This window comes from Barbus barbus, assembly GCF_936440315.1.
Source record: "Barbus barbus genome assembly, chromosome: 19".
NCBI classification, from domain to species: domain Eukaryota; kingdom Metazoa; phylum Chordata; class Actinopteri; order Cypriniformes; family Cyprinidae; genus Barbus; species Barbus barbus.
In genome coordinates, this window is record NC_136747.1 from 15,983,347 (window position 1) to 15,998,280 (window position 14,934).

The window sequence follows — 14,934 nt, forward strand, 5'->3', positions numbered from 1 at the left end:
CATTCAGTGCAGGGATGTGTAAATGAATTCTTAAATTCTTGAATTTGAATTAAGTAATTAGAATGCAAAATTGTAATTTAAAAAAGTAAGTGAAATGAAAATGAATTTAATTTAAAATGTTATTTACTTTATTACTTTTTACAGCAAATGTTGTCAAGACTAGTCTTGTTTGAAAGGATAGATAGATAATATTGCAGAGTTTGTCTTGTTTCTAGGCTGATTGTCTTCTAGGTTTCCTTCTAATTTACTTTTCTTTTTTTTTTAATCATGATAATCAACATTTATATATTTGTGATTGTGTGTGTGTGTGCGTGTGTGTGTGGTATTGCACTGCTTTTGTACCGTAGTGTACCAATGTGTATGCAACTTTGCCTTTGTTCCTCTCATTTCTCTTTCTGGCTTGCTCCCTCTATCTCATTCCCCTTTCCTTTTAAGTTTGTCAGGTTCAAGTGTTTTCAGCTGGTCACTCTCCAGCTGTGTGCCCAGGGCTGTATGTGACAGTGATTGATGCACCATGCCATGTACTGAGAATGCTTTAAACATTAGTTTTAGCAGTCAAATGAGGGTCATCTAAACTTACAATATGTTCATGGACCTGAATAATAAACCCTACAGCATATTAGATGTAACATTGTATTTTGTCACAGCGATGCAGTCAATTTGTTATTGCTGTATGTATTTTAATGCGCATGCAAGTGTGTGCATGTGTGTGTCAGGTTGCAGGACATTCATAGGCTGTTATTTTTCTCTCCCCAGACGTCGCACGCACAGATTGGGACCTTCTAAGATAACTCAGGTGGATTTCCTGCCCAGAGAGGTGGTGTCCTACTGTAAAGAGACTCAGACACCGCTAGCAGCTCATCAATCTGAAGGTAGATACGTATGTATCTTATTATGTACAGAATATGTAAGTAATATAATATAGAGTGGTTATACTACATTTAAAGGGGTAGTTGATAGGGATAATGAAAATTCTGTCATTAAGTACTCACCCTCATGTCGTTCCAAACCCGTAAGAATGTGGTTCATTGTCGGAACACACATTAAGATATTTTTGATTTTCTGACCCTGAATAGACAGCATACAACTGCGAAGAGCGACAGAAACTGTAAGAGAAGAAACTGTTGAATAAAGTCTTTATTTTTTGTTTTCTTTGCACCAGTGTTAATTTTGACAGCAAATTTAGATTTAGTTTTAGTCATAGTCTTTTGACTAAAATGCCGTTTCATTTTAGTCATATTTTAGTCATCTGAATTGTTTTTAGCTTTAGTCGAGTTTTAGTCGACTAAATATCATAAGATTTTAGTAGACGAAATCTAGAGTAAATTTAGTTGGCTAAAATCTAATGGGTTTAGTTACAGTGTAATGTATTTGTTAAGCTTTTCTCTAAAATTTCCAAACTCATTATATAGGTTCGATATTAAGGTTTTTTCACGATAGACACTGCGTGACACACAACATGCCTTTATGTTAAAATGAAATAAATCCACTTCTCATAAAGAACAAGAACATGATCTTCTTTTCAATGAAATATATGCATTCTAATTATGCATTCTTTATAACAACTTGTTTACCACATTCTTCATTCTTTCAAGCAGACTTATTTATTTCTATAAATAAATTTAGAGTAATCTTTAGTGCTACTAAAGTGATTCAGTCAAGAGCAGTGAGTGATTATCTGTCTTTCTTTTGTTGCTTGATTAACATCAATGACTCGGACAATAGCAACAATGGATGCAATGTACTGATACACACATTCTCCCTACTGTTTATGTTCACTTAAGACGTAATCAACTGTGTTTATGTGAATACTGTTCACAGCGGATTCGATCTGAATGAATCTCTTCCCAAATCGTCCCTCCCTATCATTTTCATCTCGTTTTTATTGGTTGACGAATATGTCTAGATTTTCGTCATAGTTTTTGTCATTCAAAACGAGTTTTAGTTCGTTATTGTCTCGTTTTTGTCGGTGAAAACAATTATGAAGAAAATTATTTGTCAACTAAATGAACACTGCTTTGCACACAAAAAGTATTCTCGCAGCTTCATAACATTACGGTTGAATCACTGATGTCACATGAACTATTTTAATGATGTCTTTACTTCTTTTCTGGGCCTTCAATGTGTCAGTTGCGTTGCTGTCTATGGAGGGTCAGAAAGCTTTAAGGTGTCATCAAAAATATCATAATTCCGAACATGAACAAAGGTCTTATGGGTTTGGAACGGGGTAAGGGTGAGGGTAATTAATGACAGAATTTCAATTTTTGGGTGAAATATCCCTTTAAGCTAACCTTGTGATAAACACTGGCAACTACTGTACAAACAAGAATCGCTAATTACATTGAAACTATTTAAGGAAGCAGAGACTATCTGCTAGTAGAGAAAGTGTTGGTTTATTCCATTAATGCAAATAATTTGAGTAATTTATTTATAATTTACACTAAATGAAACTAATAAAAATAGAAACTTTTGCATTACTTAGTCCAACACTTAATGACGAACAGCAGCATTAAAAAAATCACTATAAAAAATGACTCAAGTGATTGATTGAATTAGTTTAGGAGTGCCTGTGTGATTCAAGTTCGTTCAGCTATAAAGCTGCATGTACAATATAATGTGACGTACTTTAAAATCAGCACTTTGTCATGCTACATCGCTGCTCATTTGGAAGTAGATTGTTACTGGAAAAAAACTAGCATTGCTTCCAGTTAGTTATTCGCCAACTCTGAACTATAACCACATGAACTGTGGAGAGAAAAATAATGCTATTAATCAATTTTAAGTTTTCCGGCCAACTACGATGTGAGGTCATAACCTATGCTTAATTCAATTAAAAATAAATTTAATTAAAATATGTTTTCCTGGTGTTTTACACTGTAGGCTAGTAATTGTCTGTTGTGTGAAGTGATATTTATGTAGCGCAAAATCATTTAATCACAAATGTGCATGTATTCACCTTGTCAACTACTGTTAAGATCTACAGTACCTTATTCATGTAGTTTTATCTGTATTCAATCAAAATAGGCAATTTGGGATTTCATGGTAAAAAAGCTTAGGACAAGCTCTGAAATTGAAACGGGCTGCTCGGTGAAGAGCTTTGATTTTCATCGCTGTCAGGTGGGCTGTCATCCTGACCGTCTGGTTTCGTTGAAGAGCTCCAAACCTGTGCAGATTAAGATTCATTTGACCAGCCGCGGCCTCCATTTCCTGAGAGGGGAGCTGGGGGGATGGCTTTTTTGAAAAGAGATGCCTGCCCATCAGTGGCTCTGCTTGAAATGGCAGAACAGTAACGGCATTGAGTCAGGCTTTAAGTGGATGCAGACGGGTAATTCAAGATGGCTTCTATCATCAGAATATCACTTGGAGTTGTGCCTGCGTTTCTGTGGAGGGCTACCAGTTTACTTTTGCCTTTCTGTTGAGATTGTTGGCTCCACTATCAGTTCAGGTGCATGACATTTCAAAAGATTAAATGCTATAGATGAATCCTTTTGTAGACAAATTTCTAAATCCTTCTACATTTAAACATTAATATACAGTTATCATTTATTCACACTTAAGTTGTTCCAAACCTGGCTCTCTTTCTTTTATGGAACACATACGTATTCAAATATCTCACAAAATGTATTTACATTTTTTTTTATTTTTTTTTTACCAAAAAAATAAGAGAAATTACAACAATTTTTTTTTAGATTTTTCATTTACAGTAGTAACCAGTAGAAATTATACAACTGGCGCTATAAATTCAGAAACACATTTTTCTGGTGTTTACTGTAAATACCACAGTAATGTTATTCAGAACAACAGTGCTATTCAAAACATCACTGAAGCCCATGTCTAAGTTTGGAAGCTATAAAAATAAAAAGATATAGTGATATAGCATCATCTGCCTTCCTTTTTGTTGAATCCTAAAAGAGTACAATTTCTTTAAATGTGACCCTGGACCAGAAAACCAGTCATAAGTAGCATGAGTATATTTGTAGCAAAAGCCAACAATACATTAGATGGGTCAAAATTATTGATTTTTCTTTTATGCCAAAAGTCATTAGGATATTAAGTAAAGATCATGTTCCATGAAGATATTTTGTAAATTTCCTACTGTAAATATATCAAAACTTAATTTTTGATTAGTAATATGCATTGCTAAGAACTTCATTTGGACAACTTTATAGGCGATTTTCTCAATATTTAGATTTTTTTTGCACCCTCAGATTCCAGATTTTCAAATAGTTTTATCTCAGCTAAATATTGTCCTGTGCCAAAAAAACAGACATCAATGGAAAGCTTTCAGCTTTCAGATGATGTATGAATCTTAAATTAAGAAAAATGACCATTATGTCTGGTTTTGTGGTCCAGGGTCATAAATGGTTAAATAGTAGATCTGTACCTCATGTAGCACGATACAGTATTAATAAAACTCCTCGAGCTGATTGATTTATGAAATGTGAAAGTGCTTAATCAAAGCCACTTCTGCTTGTTTGTAAAAGAATAATGTCAGGATATTTCTCCTTATTAGTTTAAGTGTGGTTCCTACCACAAAGACTTCTTGGCTTCTCCATTCGTTAACTCAACACAGCAGTCAGCGCTGAGCTGCCCTCTTCCACAAGTGTGCTCTAATGTACTCCATTGGCTTCAATCATATATCTGAAGCCAATCATATTTAAAGTGTCATATTTCAATTACATTTTTAAATTTATAGCCTTGTTAAAATGAAGCTCACATAGAGCTCGGCTAATTTGATTGCATCCCCCAGACTCGTGAGCCAGGCCTGGTATAAAACGCAGATGGTTTGAAAAGCACCCTAAACATCTCCATATGGACGGGACCCCCTAACAAGCGGCTTTTGGTATATTTGCATAACATCGCTGGTAGTTGTGATGTGAAGCACAGCTTTTGCTCTTTGGTTTCCTCTGATTTGGGTTTTAAACCTGCAAGCGATGCACTAAAAATGACTGTTTTGTGAAACGCAGACTTTACCTCGCTGCTCTCGTTCCCCTCCATCTCATCTTCTTCTTTCCATCTGCATTTCACACCAGAATCCCTCCATCCTCTCATGGCTCCTTGATCCCTACGCTGGCAACAGCTGCTTGCCATGTGATTGGAGACTTCCTGTCATTATAACTGATGTGTTTTTATTCTTTCCACTTCCTTGAAGCCTGATCGGAATTAAAATTGCTGGTGGAATTTCCTGTCAAGGCAGGTCATTTATTCAGCAAGTGCAACCGCTGACAAGCCTTTGATTGGCCGTTGCCCTTAGCAATCGCACTCTGTAAAGTTTATTTGTTTTTTCCTCTCGACCTGCAGATGCAGGTTGAGCCCACAGCTGTCTGTAGGTACAGGTTGTCTGTCCAGGGGAGACCCTGCCCCTGCGAGACCTCTCACATGAGAAAGAGAAGAAGTTTTAATAGGTCTTTCCACCACCTGCTACAGCTTGCATTCTGTGTTTGTTCAGGCCGGTGCAGAGGTTTCGTCCATTGATTGGTGAAACTAAACAGATGCCTTTTTTCTTTTTCCTCTCTGACCCTCTCTCTCTCTTGTTCTCTGAGTTGGGGGATGCAAGAACCGCCCAGGTGTTTGCCCCCCTGAGACTGCACTATAACACTGTTACGAAGGCCAGCAGTGCCTGCAGAGACTCTTGTACCAGCAGCAGCCAGCATGTAGTTTGATGAAGGTCAAATTAACCTGAATAGGTTTCCATATGCCCTCTACAATGGTTAAAGATGTGCATGGTTAAATGTTTCATAAAACATTTGTTAGCATTTGTCAACATGAACTAACAATTAACAATACTTATACAGGATTTATTAATATTAATGTTAATCTGAACATTTTTAATCAGGGTTCCCGCGAGTCCTTAAGTTTTTCAAATTTAAGGCCATAAAAAGTCTTAAATTGTACAAGAAAGTCTTAATTTTCTGCCGTTCTGAAAGTGCCACCTGCTGGAAGAGAATGAATGTGCAGTTTCCTGTTGTTTTGTTCAGACCAATGCAAAAATCGACCCTTGTTTTTACCCTGCAAACACACAGAGCTGTAAATGTGAACTAGTGGATCGATAAGAAGATAATGCATTATTAAAATCTAAACAGTAAAATGCATTTATGTTATTTAATTAATATAATAATTAATACTTTTTGATTAATACGTTTTCTTAAAAATGGTTTAAGGCTGAAATGTGAAGTGTATCATTTTATAAAACTTTTTGCTTTTGTGAAAACTTGTATCTAAAATGTAAATCATGCTTTTTACAGTAATTTCACAGTTTATTATGTTAATATAGACATTGCCCTACCCCGCTCATATGGTATTAATTTTATTTGTGCGGTCTTAAAAATCCTGCAGAAACCCTGTTAATACATTTTTTAGATCTGTAAAAAAAAAACGTTCTGTATCTGTAAACAATGTATAATATCTGTGTTAATAAACAAATGAGACCTTATTGTAAAGTCTTTACACAATTATTTCCCTATTCCTTTTGTAGAAAATGGTAGTTTATCACATTTGTGCATACTCCCAAAATAAACCTTAAAATTATAGGTGACACTTTAGTATAGGGACCAATTCTCACTATTAACTAGTTGCTTATTCGCTTGCCTTTTATTAACATATTGACTGTTTATTAGCATTTATAAAGCACATATTCTGCATGACCATATTCTATATCCCTAATCCAGCAAATTAGGAGTTTGAGGCAAAAGCTGTAGTTAATGGTTTATTAATAATGAGAATTGTACCTTAAAATAAAGTGTGACCAAATTATAAAAGTATATTAACATGTATTGTTTGTAAGATTAACTAATCTATAATTCCTGTAGAATTGAGGATCCTTTTTCATTTGGACACTACTTTTTAAAAGTTTGGTGTCAGTAGGATATTTTATGGTAAAAGTATCTTATGCTCACCAAGGCTGCATTTATTTGATGAAAAATACAGTAATATTAGTGAAATATTATTCAAATAAAAGTATCTGTTTTATACAGTATGTCATATATTTTTGTATTTTTCTGTTTTCTATTCTATTATGTTTTATATTTTATTCAAAAAAAAATGTTTATATTTTAAAATTTATTCCTTTATGGCAAAGCTGAATTTCAGCTGAATTTTCAGCAGCAATTACTAGTCTTCAGTGTCACATGATTTTTCAGAAATCATTCTAATGAGTTTTTTCAGGATTTTTTGATTAATAGAATGGTCAAAAGAACAGCATCTATTTGAAATAGAATAGTGAAATAGTTTTTATAAAAATACTTTTTTATAAATGTCTTTATTGTCACTTTTGATCAATTTATCACACACACACACGCACACACATGCATAATACTGACCCCAAACTTGAGAAGATGTGAGAAGAAATTAGAAATTTCTTAGGATTCTATGCTACGTCTATCACTAATCAGTCAAATTTATGACACTAATCATGCAGATTCCATTGTACACAAGGTCAGAAGGTCTTATTTTCACTGAAGTTCATGTTTTTTCTTTGGCTAATATCTGATGCCTTTGGCTTTACACACTCAGGCGAAGAGTTCCTTAATGGATCCAAAAATTTCTTGGCCATGTTCATTCTGTTCATCAGCTGATTGTGATATTTTTACCCCAATTTAGCCCTCATTGCAGGTTTAGTCACGAGCAGGTTCAGCCCTTGTGTTTCCAGCGGTATCAGATCCCATGATAGATATGCTTTCATAAAGATTTCCGCTGGTGGTCTGGGAGAAGTTGGCAGAAATGAAGGCCAAAACTGTTAGCCAGTGGCTCATTTGTGGTATAAAAGCCTTCCAGATCTCACCATCAGAGGCAAAAGACCTTAAAATGACATTATTGTGAAGCAACGGCACTGGATGTGTGTAGCATGCAGTCATGACTCAGCGATACTGGTCAGTCAGGGGTTGTGACCCATCTAAACTTTTAACCCCACTAAGAAGCCTATTCTCTGCAGCCGTAGTTTGTCTCACATCAATCTAAATGTGTGTGACTCTGTTTAGGATTATTTAATTTAATGAACTGTTCGCTTCCGTCTCAGCTTTGCTCTAATGAATATGGGTAGTGTGATGTGTCCAGGTTCTTGTCTGTTGGTTGGTCAGAGATCTATCTCTGCTAAGTGTACATTGTTCTTCGCTCAATCAAATTACCCGCCAATCACTGAGCGCCATATTCAAGGCTCCAGTGGGCTCTTGGCGACATAATTTGTATGAAAGAACAGGCTTGTAATTCCTAAAGACTGCTGGGAGTGGATAAAATTGCAAAGGCATGGCTCATTCACTGGACAGTGCTTTAGTGGGTTCTGGGAAAGTCGCCTTCCCAGTTATACTTTCCTCTGGCCCTTCCATTGTTGGCGTAATGTTTTACACTGTGCATTTTTAGAGAAAGTGACCCCTGAAAATTTGAGGGGAGCGGTAGTGATTAAATATTAATCTGTAAAAACAGTTTGTAAAAGAACACATTAGATCTTGTGTCGCTCTGTTTTGAGAAGAAAAGGGTTATCGGTTCTTTTTATCTGGTCATTTGTCATTTAATTATTTTTTTCATGAAACATAAAAACAGCCTCACAAGGCCTCAGCACTTTGAATCAGAGTCAGTGAATCGTTTAAGGCTGTTACTGAGCTATAAACTGACTCACTTATTGAACTACGAGTAATTTTTCAGTAATGTGTGGTTCAAAATAAAGTAACAGTCTCTGTCATTTATATTTTATGTTTTAGAAAATTAAATTATTCTGTATTAAATTAAATTACTCTATATTACATGACAACACAATTAAAGGTGTATTCAATATTCACTTGGGTTTATTATTTGTAATAAATAATGGTATAATAATAACAATTGTATTTAAAATCAATTACTTGTAAACAAACATTCTAGGATCATTTTTAGTGCTTTTTTTATTTAGTGTATTTTTAATGCTTTGAGATCAGGTCTTCTGAAAAAAAAAAACTTTTCTGATGGAGCAAGTGGACCTACAGTACCAATGAAATGTGGTCCCGATCAGCAGAGCTTGGATCTACGGGTAAGCCATAATACTTAAACGGCTTTAGCAGGCTCTACCGCTAATTACCATCAGTTGATAAGAATAGTTTCAACACTGTAGTTCAAAAAGTCTAAGTATTTCAGCTGTGCAAAGACCCTTGTGCAAGATAGTCAGACCCAAGGTTGGTTCAAAACCATAGAACTTTCTTGCAACCGTTACGATACTGAATTTTGTAATTTCTGTTCTGCGCTCAGCCACCCCTATCCTGGAAACCATCTCAAGAAAGTTGAAGAGTTCAGAAGGTCATGGAAATGATGTGGTGCTTTGTTTCTCACAATTTCCCTCTTTCTTTATTTAACGTGTGCACGTACGTTTGTGTGTGTGAGTGCGTTTTGTGTGAATTCTTTTGCTGGAATTTTTCAGGGCCATTAGCTCTGGGGGTCTCCAGTGGGAAGTGGTGATTCTCTTTTTTACAGCTACTTTTTTGGTAAACTTGTGGTGGTCCTGTAATGGTTCCTAATTGCCGTTCTAACTAACTGCTAATCTGAAAGACATTACAGGGACTTTGCAGAGACCACCGTAACCAAGCAGTTGAAAACAACAGTGAATGTCAATTGATCCCAGCCAAACATATTGACTCAATTAATTAATCGAGTTTTCGGGTCAGTGTTTGACCACTGAATATCTCAAGCGTCCAGATAATCGTAATGTTTGATGACACAGCTATAATTATTAACAGCCAGGCTAATTGAGATTATAATGTTTTTTTCCAAGTCATTCTTAAGAGCGGTACAAGTTATATTTGCCATGAATGCTGCTTGGAAGAGGGCCTACTTAAACCATTTATAAATATTTTGTTTCTGGCACATGCATTTAATATCACCTTGACAAACAGTTTTGTCTTGTTGAGAGTTTGTTGCAGTTGGCGTCTCATAAACAGCAGTTTTCCGAGGGTCTCATGATGATTGCGGTCAAGGCTTCTGCCCATAGCTTTGCCATTCGGCACCAGCTCGCCCTCAGTCTGGGTTGAGCAGGGCGTATGGGTCACATATGGAAGCGCTTCATGCTGGCGTGTTGTTTTAGCTCTTTTATACAAGAGAAAAGCTGAGGGTGTCAGTGTTCACAAAACTAAAGGTTAGCCAAAATTCGCTCTCATACAACAGTGGTTGCTATTTCCCTCCATCTCCGTCCCAGGGAGAGTCATGTCACATTTAGATACTGTTACATTTACTCTCTTTTGATCTGCAATGTCAAAATTAATTGGTGGCATTAGAGGGGATGTCTGTCTTTTCTCCCTTTGCTCTGTGCTGAAATGCTTAGACTTTGAATTCATCGCCATCATCTGACTCTGGTTTCAAGCCCAAAAAGGCCCGAATCCCAATGGTTTGAATTGAGGCGGGATGCCAGTCAAAAAAACAAAAAAAATCTGATATCAGACAATACAATGTCTTTCACAGTAGGTGGACCATGCCAATCTGGACCCAGATGATTACAATTTTCCTCTCTTACCGCCACATAACAAGATACATGAAACCACCTCAGCCAAAAAATCGGCCCGTCCACAGAGCCACTCTAATAATATTTGCCATCTGTTGTGTGTTGAACATCAGATGGGATACTGTTTCATTCCTCTGAACAGTTAAACTTTTTCCATGTAGCACACAAAAGTTGAAAGTCCCATGTTCCTCAGGAACTTCTAAGATCGTTGTAAAATCAGGTGAGGTTGTGTATAGGTCTGGGTGGTCGTAGGATTGCTGCTACAGAGGGTTTCTATTAAGTATTTCAGTTCATGTAAAAAAAAAAAAAAAAAAAATATATATATATATATATATGTGCGTGTGTATACTACTCATATACATGTATATAAATATATTATTTTCACACACATCTATATATGTATATATATATATATATATATATATATATATATATATATATATATATATATATTTCTGCATGAAAATTATTTCCTACACTTATTATTATTTTATACTACTACGAAACTATTTTCATGTTTACCTACAAGTCCCTGATTAAGCAGGGACATTTTTAATGATTTTAGCTATAACAAATTTAAATATATAAAAATACTCAGAGTATTTCTAAGAAAATAATGTTATATTTAAGGCAGTTTTAAGTTACAAATTAAAAGCAGTAATTATTTGTGTGCTGATTGAAGGAGTTGTTTTGGTTATGTACTACACGGGACATTAGGGGGCACTCTTAGCACATCAACATCATAGAAACTGCAGCAACTTTCAGACTTCTGCTGCTATGAAAAGCCATGAATTGTGTACTTAAGAAAATTCCATGATATAATTGATTAAATAATTTAATTCCGGGCTTTTTCTCATGTATTGTAAACGTACAAATTGGAATAGTGTATTTCACTGCTGAATGATCGGTTTATTTTATCACCAAGTTCTAGTGATAAATTTCTTGTTTTTAATTCTGAATAAAAACATGCTAAGTGCTTAAATAAATCTTGAAATCACCGAATTTTAGCCAATATGCCATCTTTGTTTTGTGACTTGTTGAAAAGTGAGTTTAGCTCATTGCCTGGGTTGAGTTGCTCATTTTGACAGGCAAGGGTTTGGAAAGTTTGAAGTCATGAGGTTTAATCATGCTCTGTGGCCAGTCTGTGCATGGCGTGGCATGATGACTCCCTTAAAGATGTGGTTCTGGGAGCAGGCCAGCTTCACTGGCACCACATTTACGGGCCAGAGACCCGTTGCATAATGTAGGTTCATTACCAGACCAGAGTCTTGGTAGGTCAGGAATATGGGATCTGGAACAGTAGACGCTCAGTGAAAGGAGGAACTAATCATTTTCATTAGAGTTTGTGATTAATGTCATTCTGAGATGCTGTAAGGCATTAATTTCACGTCGCATATAGAATTGAATTGTCAGGGATTTTTATACAAACTAAAAGACTTTGAGAGGTAATAGAGCAATTTTATATGCAGCATTGTTTCACAATTACTTTGGCTTGTAGGGCTTAGAGATTGAATAAAAGAAATATTTTGTTAAAAATTTTCAGGCAATCAGCTACAGCCAAACTAGTTTGTTTAGTTTGGTCAGATGGTTAATGCAACCCTGTCTGTGTCAGTCTAAAATAGTATCTAGTTTCTTTCTTATTGTTTGAATTAGTGGTTTATGGTCTGAAATGTTTTTTTAACAATGAGCTAAGTATCGTGTTCTGTTCTGTTCTAGTAATCAGAAGGCATTTCCTAGTTAATAGCCATTTACTACTTCTCATTTTGAATCGTAACACTACAGTGAAAAAACGGTTTAAATAGTTGAATCTAAAATATGTACAGTAGTATGCACATTATTTATTTTTTTAAATACTGAATTAGACAACCAACTACAGCCAGACTAACCCTGTCTGTGTCAGTCTAAAACAGTATTATTGCTTGAATTGGTGGTTTGAAATGTTTTCTAAACAATGAGCTAAGTATCATTTTCTATTCTGATTAGTAATTACAGTGCATGTTGTCCAAATATGACGAAATTTAAATTTAAAATATGTACAGCAGTATGTATTTTAATATTGTTTTACTATCAAAGCACTGCAAATAAATCAAGTAAAATGTTTATAAATTTTCAGTAATTTATTTATTTTTTATTTCTCTCAATTATTTTGTACAATGAACTAGAATTATTTACACATTATTTTTGCACTGAGATACTGTTAATTGTACTCTCTTTTGATCTGCGACGTCAAAATTCATGTTTGGCTTTAGGAGGGGATATTGCAATTAGATACAAAAATTACCAAATGCCAAATGTCTTTAAAATAGCATTTTATTTAATGGTAATAAATAATCATATCATTAGATTAAATTAAATCTAGAATTATTTACACATAATAAAATGAAGTTCCATTATAATAGTGGGAATTATAATACAATCGTGTAATACAATCTCTGAAACTGTAAGAAATGTAAGGAGGCGGTAACTTCCCCAACACATTATTTTAAATATTCAGTCCAATCTGACAAGACTTGAAAATCTCAAATCTAAACCATTTCCTGTGCACGTTAGCAGCGCTTTAGAGAAGATATCTGTTCAAAGTGTGCGCTTTCTTTATCTCTCCCGACTCTGAACATTTCCAGACCCCAGAGTGCTGTCTCACTCTCTGAGGGGAAGGCAGGTCTATGCTGCGTGGCCTTGGGCTAGAAGATAGCGGTACTCTAAAAAGCACTTCATGATCAATCTCAGCCGTTTGTCATGATGATGTCATAATGATGACAAACGAGAATGATGAGGAAGGCCAACAAAAGGCCGTGCCCAAATCTGAAGTTGCTTTTCCAGTAAAGAGTCAAAGCAGTATTTGCCACAACAGCAAACTTTGAAGAGCCTCAGAACGGGCTTCAGAAGAGGAGAAGAAAGATAAGGGCTGCTCTGATTTATGTGTATGGTTTGATGAGCTGCATTCAGTGCATTTTAGCGTTGTCTTTACCATTTGTCATCGAGCTATTGAGTCATTCATCTATTTTTCTCTGATGTTTGAGTCATTATCATTAGATTAGATTCAAAATTATAGTTTTTTTGCACAGCACATGTACAGAACCATTACATGTACAGTTAGCAACTAACTAGCAGTGCACATAATTTAGTGTAAATGAGGTACAAATGATAGTATAGTGTGGGGAAAAAAAGAGTTATACAGTAGTAGAGAATGTTCAGAATCGTAAAAAATGCAATGCAATGTTAATATAAAAAATGGTGTATATATGTGTGTATATAGAGAGAGAGAGATAAATAATTTAATATTTAAACTTTTTATATACATACACACTCACCCACACACAATTATTTTATAGTAATTATATTTATTTAAATGAAACTTTTTAAATTTTATATATAGTTTTTATTTGGACTCTCTATTTTTTTCTCTCTAAATTGTAGCTGCAGGGGTGGAAACAGCATTGCTGGTTTGTCGCCCATTGGTGTGGTTTGTTGTTATGAAATGCAAACACTGTATCCACAGCCATGGGCTTTCACACAGCTGCAGGAGGCCGCGAAGAGTGTCAGCTTAAGGACCTGACTCCACTCTGGCCTGTGCTCTGTGTGTTTGATGAGCAAGTAGCCAGGAGTACAAGTACTCTCTCCACAGCTTTTTCCCATCTGATTTCACAAGACAGTCTGACACTCTCTGTGTGTGTCTGAGTGAGAGACGGGAAAAGGAAAGAGAAGAGCTTTTGTTGGCTGGATGGGTCATAGTTTGCAGACTGCAGCGTGTGCGGAATCTATCATGGCTTTGTACAGTTTGACGTGAATTATTTTCCTGTTGCTATTTTAATATTTGCATGTTAAATTTACTACGTTTACATTCATTTTTATGCATGTCACAGGCAATGAATTCAGCATATTTGATCAGTTTTGTGTTTTACCAAAGAATTGATCCCATGGCTTTTGCATATAGCACCAGGCATAGTTAGTTTTTAAAACTGAAGTGTGCAAGTTTGTGAAGATTATAATATTTTCTTCTGACTGGCTTAATACAGTATACAGAGACAGCAAGTCACTTAGGATGATTTAGATAACATTTTTGGCTGTTAGGTGAAGTTTCCAACTTTATTTCTATTGGACAAAAAAATCCAGAAAACATGTTTTTGAAAATTAGATGCAAAATAAAACCATTTTAAGCCTGTTTGCTGGTGTTTAGAGGGGTTTTGGGCCTGACAAGTGCAAATTGTCAGTCTCAGAGATCAGATCGAGCAACTTAAACTCTCTAAGACCAGCTAATTCACATGTAGTACTTATTTTCAGCAGGTTTATGCAAGGTTATAGTACACCTATTGAAGGGACTCATTTGTGTCATATTCAATCTGCCCTGACTGCGGTCCATTAGTGTGTAAGGATGTGTTTCTTGCTGATGTGCTATTCAGGAGTGCAATAGATATATAGTGTTTGTCTCATGCTTAGTTTGTCGTGCCAGTTCCACATTACAGGCCTCTTTCATGTTC

The 14,934-nt window shown here is 35.5% G+C and overlaps 1 protein-coding gene across 1 annotated transcript in view; it reads left to right on the top strand.

The window, feature by feature from the left end:
• LOC306885444 (cytoplasmic dynein 1 intermediate chain 1-like) overlaps nucleotides 1–14,934 on the top strand; it is a 58,641-nt gene that overhangs the window by 7,801 nt on the left and 35,906 nt on the right. Inside the window, exon 5 of the mRNA XM_079441960.1 lies at nucleotides 757–872. Within this exon, the coding sequence (XP_079298086.1) occupies nucleotides 757–872 (116 nt within the window). The remainder of the gene's footprint in view (nucleotides 1–756; nucleotides 873–14,934) is intronic.